The sequence below is a fragment of the Zonotrichia albicollis genome, chromosome Z (genome assembly GCF_047830755.1).
Source record: "Zonotrichia albicollis isolate bZonAlb1 chromosome Z, bZonAlb1.hap1, whole genome shotgun sequence".
In the NCBI taxonomy this organism is placed as follows: Eukaryota; Metazoa; Chordata; class Aves; order Passeriformes; family Passerellidae; genus Zonotrichia; species Zonotrichia albicollis.
In genome coordinates this window covers 64,496,332-64,509,407 of record NC_133860.1, presented here as the reverse complement: position 1 = coordinate 64,509,407, position 13,076 = coordinate 64,496,332, and the positions used below count along the sequence as shown (strand labels likewise).

Below are 13,076 nucleotides of genomic sequence, written 5' to 3'. Positions count from 1 at the left end.
GAATAAAAAGGTAATTTTCATTTCTTTCTGCTTTGAAGTTAGTCACCTCATTTGCTCTAGCTTTAAAAAGTGACATGGGCATAGCACAAGTCAAACATTTGCAAACCTATATAGGAGCTATGGTAATCTCTATCATGTAGAATCGTATTTCAGTGTTTCCCAAAGAATCTCATGTTTTGAAGAAGACTGGGAGATGTTCTACCGGCAGATTTATCTTCAGCTATTTCAGAGGACAGTTTTCAATTAAAAAAAAAAAAAGATATTTAAGCATAGAAACATTTGTTTATGGTATTTATTTTTTAGAAAAATGATGTAGTAACTGAGGGAAAAGTATAGTCAGCATTTAAATTAAAAATAGTAGTTGGATCAAATTAATCTACTAGTATTCTGGTGCATTTGGAGGTTTATGTTTGGTCATGATCACAGCAAATTGAGATGATAGTTTCACCTCCGCTACTGAAATCTAATTTAAATTAATTCCTTTTACCATTTTATGCTATTATAGTCAATATGTAAATGTTTGCTGTGTGATATGACTAATAAAAAAAAGTGAGAGATCAAAACTGGGTGATTTTTCAAGATTTGATAATGAATATCTTAATTAAATGTTGTTGTAATTGTTAAAAGTGTAAAAGAAATGCCTGGCATTCTCATAACAGTTCAAAGTGCAACAAAAAGGAGATTGCAGGTTCCTTGCTCCTCCATATATAAAGGTGGAAGTAAAACTGAACACTGCCAAAAAGTACATTCCTGTTTCCCTGCTGTGCTTTCAGCATTTTATTTTTCAAACGTGTGGTGGTTTGACCAGGAAGGAGTGGGAATTCTGGGAAGCTGTGGTCAAACCAATGAAAGTTTTAGGTTTGAGACTGGCACCTAGTGTAGCCAGTGGGGTTTGGACACACCTCCGAGAATACACAGGGGTTAAAAGCAGGGCACTGCCCTTGGCACGCTCTCTTGGGACGTCGCGGCGAAGAGATCAGATCTCTCCCCCGTCCAGCCCAGCCGCTGCTGCTGGGCGGGGGAGGGGCAGCCATGCGGTAGGCCCGGGGCCTGGACAGAGATGGGGGTGAGAAAGCTCTCAAGGATGGAAGGGTGGGGGAGCCCCAAGAGACATCAGGCAGCCATTCCCCCCCCCCAGGAGGGAGAGAGAGGAGAGCCGGCGTCTGAATGTGATAGCAGCCGCCCAGGAGGAGAAAGGGGAGGGAAGAGTGCAGCCTGGCCGGTGGAGCAGCAGCACCTGTGGGAGTACCAGCATTCTGAGATAGACAGAGACTGAAAACTTTTAACCCTTTCTTTCATGATTGGGGCCTTGCAAAAATGCTAATCCTCCTCGAAGCTGAATAAGAAGGGAGATAAGAGATGAGATGAGACAAGGACCTGGCCCGAAGAACGTGGAGATGATTGGATGGGGAGAGATGATTTGGAGTGGCCTTTTGGCTGGACTTTTCTTGTGGCCATGGACTCAGTTGTTCCTGTGACACAGACTGCATTTAGGGGGAGGCAGTGCCTCAAAACCAGGAGGGTTCATTCGTGAGGACCCCCCGGCCCCAGGGGGTTGGAAAAATATGGGGGGGACAGATGTCCCAAAGCAGAGACTGTGCCTTTTTGGAGTGAGACAAGGCATCCTTGAAAGACAACCCTAAAAGCAGCTCTGGTCCATGCCGTCAGTGGTGAGAGCACTGGGCATGGAAGGAAGATGTCACAAGCGGCAAAAGGACTTTTTCCGGGCGGTGCCGAAGTGACAAGGAAGCACACGAGGTTTCAGTGTGTTTCCAGGAGAAGCCTATGGAACAAGAAGGACTCCTTTCCTCTTCATGAACTGCAGTTTGAGTATACTAAAGTGTGGGGCCAAGGCTGGGCAGTTGATTTGGGAGAATGTATCGGAATGGGAAAGTCAGGGAGTGGGGAGGAGGAAAGTTTTTTTGTAAGGTTTTCAATTTCTTTTTTTCTTTTCCTTATAGTCTTTCCCTATTTTCCTGTAGTTTAAGTAATAAAGTGTTCTTTATGTTTAAGTTAGAGCCTGTTTTGCTTATTCCTGGTCACATCTCACAGCAGACACCAGGGTGAGGCATTTTCATGGGGGGGGCACTGGCTCTGTTCCAGGCTCAAACCATGACAAAACGTTAATGCTGAAAGTTGCTTTTTTGTCAGGTATTTAAAGGAGGAGAGAAAAAGAGCTATTTTTTGTAATATCTGTCACTGGGGAGCTGCTTTCAGAGCATAGGATTAGCCCAAAAGTGCAAAAGAAAGCAGACATGTGAATTATTAATAGTATATGAGGCAACAGAGGTTTTTAGGCAGTCTGACAGCTGATTCCCTCATCTGCATCTAGAGCTTATAGTGCTTGCAAGACCATTGCTTTGGCATGTTGTTTTTATGATGATATGTGGGGAAAATAAAATTACTAGGATAGCTGTATCTGTTCATCACTTAGGAGCTTGTCTGGTCCTCGAGTATGGAAAATCCAGTCTTCTGGCGACCCCATGAGCACCTAGCAGATATTGTACTGTGCGACTTCCTAGAGCCTGTTCTGTAGTAATCGCTGTTCCTTGAATGAAATCTTATTTATGTGTATTTTGGAGGCTTTTTCAACAAGGGTAAAGAACTGTTCTGTTACAATTATATCTTGTCATAATAAATACATGGAATATGGAACATTGTGTAGGTAATGTTTGTGCTACAAAAATGTATTGTTTTCATTGTATTTCAGATGCTTCAGGCCTGCTCAGTCCAGCACCTACCTGTCCCATATGCAGCATTTCCACCCCTCATTTCTAGTGACCCATTCCTTCTGCATCCTCCTCATATCTCTACACACCACCCTCCTCACTTACCTCCTCCAGGACAATTTGTTCCTTTCCAAGCACAACAGTCACGGTCGGTAAGTAATGCTTCTTACCCCACTCTCAGTAGAACTGGTGGGCTGGATGGGCACATAGTACTGATACCTGATTGAGTCAGAGACAAGGATTTTCTTTCAAATTGTAGCCGCTTGGTGTGAAGATGAAAAAATACTTCTGAAGTTCAGAGTTTCACTTCAGGTTTCGTCATTACCTGTTCTGGTTGTCCATATGCTTTTACTTCTCTCAGAAAGATGGGTATTTCCTTCACCAATAGGTATTTCTTTCCCAGGAAGCAGAGTAGAATCCAGACGAGGTTGTGAGAGCGTAGTAGGCATCTCAAAAGCTGAGCAGAGAAAAAAGCACAATGTTGCTTTTATTTTAGTTTCTTTTGTATTACTTCATGATTAATTTTTAAATAACCAGTCCTTTCCCTAGGACATTTTCTTTACACTTATGAAAATTACTGATGTTGCTTAAGCAGATTTGGGTTCATGGAATGGACTATGCAGACATGGAAAAAATGTGACCCTGTTTTGGATTTAGAGGGAAATCAGGTTTACAGTTCTGGCCTACCACTCTTTCTGTGTGGTTATGTGAGTACTTATCCATTTGTTTGCCCCGGTGAGTAGAAGATGCAGATATTTCAGTAACGCAGAAATAGGATATAGCTTTATTATTGCAAACATTGCTGAGACTCCTTCATGCCATGACTCTGGTGTGGATAGGATTGTAATCACCTTATTACAGTGATGGGAGAACAGTTTCCATCATCCTAACAAAATGGTTCTTTGTGGTAGAAGTCTTTGCGAGACTTAGCTTTAGAAAATTTATGGACTCAGGTTTTACCTTGAGTTGCTTACTTGGATTTTTAACAAGGCTTGCCTGTCTGCTTTCAGCTTTGCCAAAAAGCTTGCATCATAGTGATTTAAGAATATTTTGTTCTATATAGCAGAAAAATAGTGAATTCCTTTGGTTCCTAAGGTGGCTTTCTTAGCTGAATTTCTTGAAATGGTAAAATTCAGTATCAATAACAGAATGGTGTGTTTGTGAAACAGTAAGAATTCCTAGTTGTTTCTTGGGCATATTAACTAGATTTGACAAGCAACAAAACCAGTCTGGAATCCCATGCTTCTGAAACTTCAGAACTGCTTGTTAGCACTGCTTGCATGACCCTCCTAGGAAAGCATCTGCTTGCTTTCTGGATATCATTATCAGTTTCATCTGCTGGAACCACCATGATTCCCTTCCACTTTCCAATTTTTCTGGCACAATTTCAGTTCTTGTCTATGGTTGTTTATTTTTTTCTCTCGCATAGTTATACAGTGAGAGCAGCCTGGCAAGAAGGAGAACAAATATTTGTCCTGAAAAATGCAAGATACAGGAAATTACAGCCACTCCTATATTTGCTAGATCGCATAAATTCCTGGCCTATAAGCATGGCTAGCTGGAAAAGGTGAATTTATATCAAATGTGTAGTGTTGTCTTTGCTATTTTGGGTAGTGTTAATGACCTAGGAATTGCTCACAGAGTTACTATTAAACTGATCATGGCAGCACAGAATATACAGCTGGGACTACAGTTCTTTATTGGGGAGAAAATTTCATCTCTGTTATTGCAACAAAGACTATCTCTGTTTTTTTTGTAGCCACTTCAAAGGATAGAAAATGATGTAGAATTGCTTGGAGAACATCTTCCTGTAGGAGGTTTTACATACCCTCCCTCAGCCCATCCACCAACGTTGCCTCCCTCAGCTCCTCTTCAGTTCTTAGCCCATGATCCATTACACCAGGAGGTGTCATTTGGGGTAGTAAGTATTGTTTTCTATGCTACATTCTCTTTCACACTGCATTGACATTCTCGATCTTTATTCTGTCGTACATTTTGTTGAAAAGTCATGCTTTTGCAGTCGTATTCCATTATTGGAATAGCTGTATATTTTGGTATTCTCTTTAAGCCTAAGTTAATTAAGTTAAGAGTAATTTAATGAGACCAGCAAATTATTTCCAGTAACATTATCTGCAAAGTGCAGCAGCATTTACTTAGAAAGCTTTCCATGTCTTCACATAGTCCAGGATTTCTACTGCAGGTATGGGTTAGTACAGTTCAGAAAAATTGTTACCACTTTTAGTTAATTCTTCATCATTTGTTGAGTTTCCACAGCTCAGGAAAGCCAGAATGCTTTAAAAACAGTTCTGTTTAAGCAGTTGTAGAGTGCTTCCATAATTTAGACTACACCATATATTATAAAGATAGCCATGTTCTAAAGCGTGATTTAACTCAGCTTTCAGGGGATCAACAGGCAGTTCAACTGCAGCAGTACAAAATAAAATTAAAAGGGGTGCAGGATAAAGTCTATTTTGTATTTTGTTGAATCATGTGCTTCTGTGGTGTGTCCAGTGGTGCTACTTCTAGGATCTTTGTCTTGTACTTCATTTTGCAATTATACTAGGCTTGAGATTTGTCATGGTTTTGTTGTTGTGGTTTTGTGTGGATCACTTCTTTAAAAAAACCAAAATACCGCCTCTCCTGCCTGTGTGATGCTGGGAGAAATAGCTAGATCCCAAGTTTAGGTGCTGAAATTTTTATTGTCCGACACATTCATCAAGTTGTCAGTGGTTTATGGGCCATATTGTTATTTAAATTTTAAATAATTATTAAATTTTAGGCTCTGCAGCTGCAGAATCTACAGATACTTTGTCTTCAATTATTCTTCTTGAAATCACAGAACCTAATCAAATGGTTGCTTGCAGTTTTCATAAAGGTTCAAGGAAATGTCCACCATTTCAAAAAGTGATCGACTTCCTCCTAATCTAAAGGTGTACACATTATCAATGAAGTCTTCATGCACTATGAGACACTCTGGAGTCCAGGACACTTGAAAGCTTCTATAAACTGTTTGTATTTTATTCAGTGTGCTTGTTAGATTAATTAATTAATCATACATGTTTTGCTTGGAGTCAGACCTTTTCATTTTTAAGTTTGGTTGTTAAATCAGATAGGAAACATAGTTACCATTTTCTGCAGATCGTAGCATTTGTCCTCACTGATGCTTCAACTCTGTGTTGTTTATTGTGAAGGAGTAGAGTAGAGACATATTACAAGTAACCATGTGACCTTTTATAAAGTAATACTAAATTTTTACAAAGCTTTATTTGCATTGACACTAGAATGGAATAGATGCATTTCTGATTCTTCTTCATTCAGTGAACACAGCAGTTTCTAAATATGTTCTGGGATTGTAGAATTCACAAAGCAATAAAATTAATATTTCGTATGTCTAGTTTGAGACTCCAACTAAAAGGAACCTGGCTCTTTTGTATTGTTCTTATATTCTTATGTTCATATTCATATGTTAATTTTATGTATGACCATGGCTACCTAATTACAATGTTTCTGTTGTAAAATTAGGGGATTTTGGGTTAATCATTGGGAGTGCTGGGCTCTTGTGCTTTCAAATTTCAAACATGTAAGAAGAAAAATGTGTTTGTAAAGGCTTAGCGTGTTCTTTGTTTCAAAAAAAAAGTCTTAAGGCCCTCAAATATGAATTTAATAGGGATACATGAATTTTGAAAAAATTCAAAAACATTAATTGTAGAAAATACAGAACCAGTTTTTAGTAAAAGATTTTAGTAAAAGATGACAAAAAGCGCCCTGATTTATCCATAGAATGAATGCATGGAAACTTTGGGCTTGAGTGTCTCTCTAGGTGTGGTTCAGCTGCAGAAGTTGTACTGATTAAACCTTCTACATGCACCTGAAAGGCTTTAAGCCTAAATATAAGTATATACCACTGCTTAAAAGTTAGGTATTTTTAAAAGGATTTTTTTTTTTAATTCTCATTTTTAAAGAGTTTTTTAAGGGCTTCTTTACTCAACTGCTTATGCGCAGCCCTGGATAATAGCACCTGAGCTTTTTATATTTAGAAGAGCTTCAGCAATTCATGTCCTGTTTCCCAAATGGTACTGACTGCAGACTAAACACACAAGAACTTGTAGGGATTTCTGTTGTATATTACCACTTTTTCACATTAATTGATATGATTGTATATTATAGATGGGAATAATAATTTCAAATTGAGGCTGAGATTCTGTTGAATTTTAGCAGAGGCAAAATTTTTTAAAGAATGCTTTATTGAAAGTGAATGTCATTATTTCATTATTGATTAAGAATAGAAAATGTAGAATGATATGCTTACAGGCTGGATAAGGTTGGAAGGGAGGTCATCTGGTCAAGCAGGGCCACCTAAAACTGGGTGTCCTGGACTATGTCCAGCCAGGTTTGAGCATCTCCAGGAAGGCAGACTCCACCATCTCCCTAAGGAACAGTACTCAGTCACCCTCAGAGTAAAGTGTTTCCTGATTTCACACGGAGCCTCCTGTGTTTCAGTCTGTGCCCAGTGTCTCTGGTCCTGCCACTGGGCACCACTGAAAAGAGCCTGGCTCTGCCTTCTTTGCACCCTCCCTTCAGGTATTTAGATACATTGACAGGATCCCCCCGAGCCCTCTCCTCTCCAGGCTGAACAGGCTCAGCTGTTTCAGCCTTCTTGCGCACATGAAATGCTTCAGTCCCATCTTAGTGACCTTTGTTGGACTCTCCCCAGTATGTCCAGGTCTGTCTGTGCTGGGGAGCCCAGAACTGGACACAAGTTCCAGTTCTGCAGGTTGGAGTTGAAGCTTATTTTCTTCTTTCTTGCAGCCTTACCCACCTTTTATGCCTCGAAGACTCACAGGGCGCAGCAGATACCGATCACAGCAGCCAATACCACCACACCCTTACCATCCCAGCCTATTACCTTATGTGCTGTAAGTGAAAAGTACATTTGTTTGCTTCCATGTAGGCTATTAAGAAGTCAGAAAGCATCTTGGCATTTTTTATGGTTGGACTCTACCAGAGACCAGGCATATTTCACCTGTCTCAGAGGAAAACTTTGATTTATGTGTAAACTTTTCAGCCTACTTTTAATAACCAACATCACTGAGCAAGAAAATATTTAAGTGAGCAATAGTTCATCCAGTGTAGTTTTGTAGGTGTTTTGAGGCACAGCAGCCTCTTGTTTCTGAACTCTTGGTAAAATCTTCAACAGATTTTAAATCATAGTTCTATGATACTCTTACAGAGGCATAGTTACACTGTAGGATCAAGTTATAGGAGTCTTCCTTTATGGAATAAATTAATTTGGTTTGGTTCTTGATTGTAAAACACAAGAGTGGGGACTTCTGTGATTTGTATTCTTTATTGGCTTGAGTGCTACTCTGTCACAGCTGTCACATTCTGTTCTGCCTCTGAGTAGCTGTTTCTGGAAAAGATGTGAGACAATTAACATTTAGGAATTATCTGTAGTGTGTTATGGTAGACTCTCTATAAGAGAGTTTGGGTCTGTGACATGTATTAGTCTTCTGTGTTCTATACTGGAAGTAAGAATTAAATGTTTGGAAAAAAAAAGATTAGGTTTCTGGTGGCAGAGGTGACACTGACAAGGAAATAATCAAGCATTGACACCAGATCTGTAGATTCTCTCTGTGCAATGTCAAACGTGGCATGAGAATGGCACCAGAAATCTGATTCAGCAAAGTTGTTCAACTTTTCGTCTTGCAATCTGAGAGTAGTGTCATAGCTTCTTGCCTATTAATTGGGGACGTGATGTAGCACAATAATTCCTGATTCTACTGTATTAGTGCTTTGAATTTGTGATTTCCATGTCTGTGGATGGAGTTTTGACCCATTGTACTACCTTGAGGGGGGGTAAAAAGACTTACTGAATATACAACCAGAAAAACATCTCTCTGATCTCTCAGTCTGACGGGATTCTGCTTTTACCAACATCACAGTACATGAGAAAGTGAATTTGTGCTTGCCTTCAGGATGGGTTTGTCCGGTACAAATCCTATTTATCTTCACTTTTGTGGTTTAGGCTTGCAGAAGTTGCAAGACTTTTATGTTTGAGATCTAAATGGACTTAGTATTCCTTATTCCTCTTTGATGGTCTTTTATCCACTTAAGGAAATAAAGCATATTTAAAAGAAGAATATCAATTTTTTGTCAGTTGTAGGTCTCCATAGTCTGTGATAATTAAAAGATTAGTTTTTGTAATAAAGCTGAGCTTGGTTAAAAGCGTCAAGCGAAGCACGCATGCAGTTAAAAAGCACTCCCAATATCAGAAAGTTAGCAAAAAAAACCATTTTTCTGTGACTCTTTCACTTCAAATGTCTGGTCTTGACTTCAAACACATTTTTGCCAGTTCTGAGAACATGTTGATTTGAGAGGCATCAGAAAGGTTACTTTACCTCTGCCAGATGTTTCTGTGCTTTCCTTCAGCAAGATGCTGAACCTTATCCTTGTTTGCTCTCATGGTAGATCAATGCTCCCAGTGCCACCGGCAGTTGGACCAGCTTTCAGCTTTGAGTTGGATGTGGAAGATGGAGAGGTAGAAAACTATGAGGTTGGTGTGTGAACTACAACTGTCTTTAAAGAACAGATGTTAGCTCAAGCAATAGATAACATTTTATTATATTTTGCTTTTAATCCTGGTTTTGCTTTTCAAATAAATGTAGTGACTATGAAGACAGAATCCAGAAATGGTCCTTTCAGATTTTTTTGTAATACTGAATATTAGAAGCGTTTAGCTTTCTTTCTTGTCTGTTTCTCTCAGAATTCACCTTTCCAGGCTAATAATCATTAAATTGTTCAACTTTTATGTTCTCCATGCTACTCTTCTCCTTTCAAAATTTAATTGATTTTAAATACCAAACAGAAGTGAAGCACTTTCAAAAGAAAAGGGTAAGTTACTGGTTTTATGAGTGTAACTTTCAGAATAGTTTTAATATCATAGGAGTAATTAATCTAAACATATTTATAAAATTACCTTACTGCCTTTTCATCTCGCCCTCTGGAGGGGATGGTAATTCACATCTAGAGATGCAGAACCCTCTTCAATATCCTAGATAATTATGGGGCAGTTCCAATGGTTGTTTCTTTGCTGGTTCTGATGCTAATGGATTCCATTTGATTTCTCTTGAGTTAGTCATCGTTAACCCTGACTTCTGCATCTCTTTGCCTGTGCTCTCATTAAGATATCTGTGTAGTTGCACATCTTCAGTTTAACAATGAGTGCTTCTTTAATAACTTCTGTGGTGATTCAGAAACAGCAGTCTCTTCTGAGAATTTGGGCCCTAGGTTCAGTAGTGTAAGAAATCAATACCATTTGCAGCTTTCATGGTATCTTTTTGCTCCATTGATTGTCTGTTACACTGATGTTGTTTCCTATGCCCCTCATGAAGGAGTGTGAGTTAAATACATGACAGATTTCAAATTATATACATGAAAGGATTTTAGTTGCAGTCGTTGGCTTACAGAAAATTAACATAAAAATGAGCAGCCAAAATAGTGCCTAAAGTTTGATGATATGTATTTGTTTTCCAGATTGAGGCTAAAGTCTCCATATTTTAATTCAACTAGCCCAAGACACAGAATGGGAATAATAAACTGTCCCATTAAATTTGCGGTTTCTCTCACAAGACCAAATTCACATATTCTAATGAAGGAAATTAGTTGACAATTGCTTTCTGACAATTACCAGCACTGTTAATTTCATAGCGGGGTGAGGTGATCCCTCATAAGTGAATTATTTATTCAGTCACAGGACTAATTGAAAATTGGGTTCTTGGATGAATCCCAATCCCTCTGGGATGGGATTTCAAAACCACATCCTCTTGGGAGGTGGGTTTTGAAATCCCAGAGAAAATATCTTATTACAAAGACGGTTAAGCTCTGAAAGACTTTCTAAGGAGCTTGTATTGTGTGGGAGAACTAAGGTTCTAAACATTTATTTATAGCAGGGCGTTTTGTGCTAGCAGCTGGTGTAGTGAGATGTGATGGTAGTGCCCAACACTAATGGAAACAGAGCCTGTTTGATCAGTGAGTTTTTATATGTCTTATTTCCATGTTTTGCAGGCACTGCTGAATTTGGCAGAACGTCTGGGAGAAGCCAAACCACGGGGATTAACAAAAGCTGACATTGAGCAGCTTCCATCCTATAGATTCAATCCAAACAATCACCAGTCAGAACAGACATTGTAAGTATACAGTGGTCTCTTTCAAGGTTCCATAATTTAGGTGGCCTGATTTTAATTTCTTTAACTTGCAGTCACAGCAAGGTAGAAGAGCAAGAATACCTGATTTGTGATGTGAAAGCGCAGTAAATTAAAAAAAAAAAAAAAAGAAAACACCCATAGAATCCCACAGTCAATTCTCAGTTTCCATTGTCAGATGTAGATCACTGTAGCTACTGAAGGAATAAAATAGCTACTGTGTTGCAATCATACCTCTAAGGCTTTGTATGGAATGCATATTTGTTGTTCTTACATACCAGATACATTTGAACTTCATTGTCTTTTTTAGATGTGTGGTGTGCATGTGTGATTTTGAGTCAAGGCAGCTACTTAGAGTCTTACCCTGTAACCACGAGTTCCATGCCAAGTGTGTTGATAAATGGCTGAAGGTAAGAAAATGTAATCCTATCTTAGATTAAATTGATTATGTAGTTTTGTAGCAGAGGGTGGGGATATTTTGCTGTTATGCTTAATTTCATCTTGTTTTGTGTTTCTGATACTTAAGAAGCCAGCAGAATGGAATCACTGCCTAAGTATTATATTATTCTAATAATTGATGAAGACTGTTTCTTCATAATATTTGGCACAATGGAAAATTAATATGAATACAGTTGTTCCATTGACAGCTCTTACTGTCTTCCATTTGCTTAAAACAGTAACTGTGCATTTGAGTATTACACAACATTAAAGAAGACTTGAGAAAAAGTAAATAATATAGGAGATACAATACAGAGTTTGGTGATGATGGTGGCTTCAACTGTTTTACATAGCAAGAATGAGTACCAACAGATTTCCTTCCCCACTTTGCTGTTAATGTTGGTTTCTGGGGCAAATAAAGTTACATATGTTACATATGTACATTTATGTGTATGTATATATAAAGAAATGTAATATATACAAATAGAAGCTACAGTTTTACAAAATAATTTACCCATCCAAGAGGATTTGAGCAAAATAGAAAGGCTCAAGAGTCAGGACCGGCCAGGAAGAGTACTTATTAAATAGCAGCTGTGCAAAAGGTGAGAAGAACAAGAAATACAAGTAGATTATGACAGACATTTCTACAGGCTACATTGAGCCAGATCTACTGCTAGCAAGGTATTGATTCCCATCTTGCCTCAGTTTTTTGACTATTTTATTCTATTCAGCTTTAATCCATTTAGTCTGTCATGTGGAACATGGAAACTGCAGTGATCCTCTCTTGATATGGTCCCTAGAAAATTACAGATGGTGTTTGTTGTTTTGGAAAAAGAAATAAAACTCCCTTGCCTTTATGGCATGATAAATATGGCATCATATCTTAGGCAAGTGCTAAAATATGCAGTGCAGAGAATGAAAAAAATCAAGTCACTATTGACAGTATTTTTTTCCTAAGATACCAAGAATAATGAGAAGGATTTGAAAAAATGGGATGTCAAATTGCCCTTTAGCTACAGTACCCATAGTAGTCTTAAGTCTAAAGCTCCTACAAAATCTAGGGCTAGTGTAACTGTTTGTAATGCTCTTACTTTTTGGTATAAGTGGTTCAAAAGTGTCTGAATTCACATACATGCACAAAAATGAGCAAGAGTAATCAAAACACCTGGTTGTTTTTTTGTCATACTAAGAGGCAGCATGCACACATTCCACATAATATTATCAGTTTTTCTCTGCTAGATGTATGAAGTTTTTTTCACTTACTACAAATCAAGACTAGAGTCTGTATGTATCAAAGTGGTGTTCTTCAGTGTTCCCCTTCTCTTCTCGATCAGCATCCACACTATATGTGTCAGTCTTTCATTGCATGAAACTCTCTAAGTCAGGTGTGGTGGGGACAGTGAGAATCCAGGGATAGTATTCTCTCCACTTTATGGAAAGAAAGAAAAAAAGAAAAGAAAATGTCACTTGACATAGCCTGTGTGATAGTGGATGCTATAGGTTTATTATGTGGATTTTTTTAAAGACAGTTCATTCCAGGCTGTTAATGCAAAAAAAAAATATACCTCTGATCCATAGAACCCCTGATCTGCAGATTTCTGGAAGTTAGAGTAACACATCAGGAAAGTATCATGCGTGTTTATCTTACTGATCTTTCCTTACCTGACATCCCACTCAGGAGTCAGACAAGCATGTGGAGCTAGTCTCT

General features: G+C 38.5%; 1 protein-coding gene across 7 annotated transcripts in view; it reads left to right on the top strand.

The window, feature by feature from the left end:
- Nucleotides 1-13,076, top strand: part of RNF38 (ring finger protein 38) — a 114,560-nt gene that overhangs the window by 94,739 nt on the left and 6,745 nt on the right. For all 7 annotated transcript variants that reach the window (XM_005486279.4, XM_074532240.1, XM_074532236.1 and 4 more), the window contains 6 exons: nucleotides 2,711-2,881; nucleotides 4,489-4,650; nucleotides 7,539-7,645; nucleotides 9,198-9,282; nucleotides 10,794-10,915; nucleotides 11,241-11,340. In XM_005486279.4, coding sequence (XP_005486336.3) covers nucleotides 2,711-2,881; nucleotides 4,489-4,650; nucleotides 7,539-7,645; nucleotides 9,198-9,282; nucleotides 10,794-10,915; nucleotides 11,241-11,340 — 747 coding nt within the window. The remainder of the gene's footprint in view (nucleotides 1-2,710; nucleotides 2,882-4,488; nucleotides 4,651-7,538; nucleotides 7,646-9,197; nucleotides 9,283-10,793; nucleotides 10,916-11,240; nucleotides 11,341-13,076) is intronic.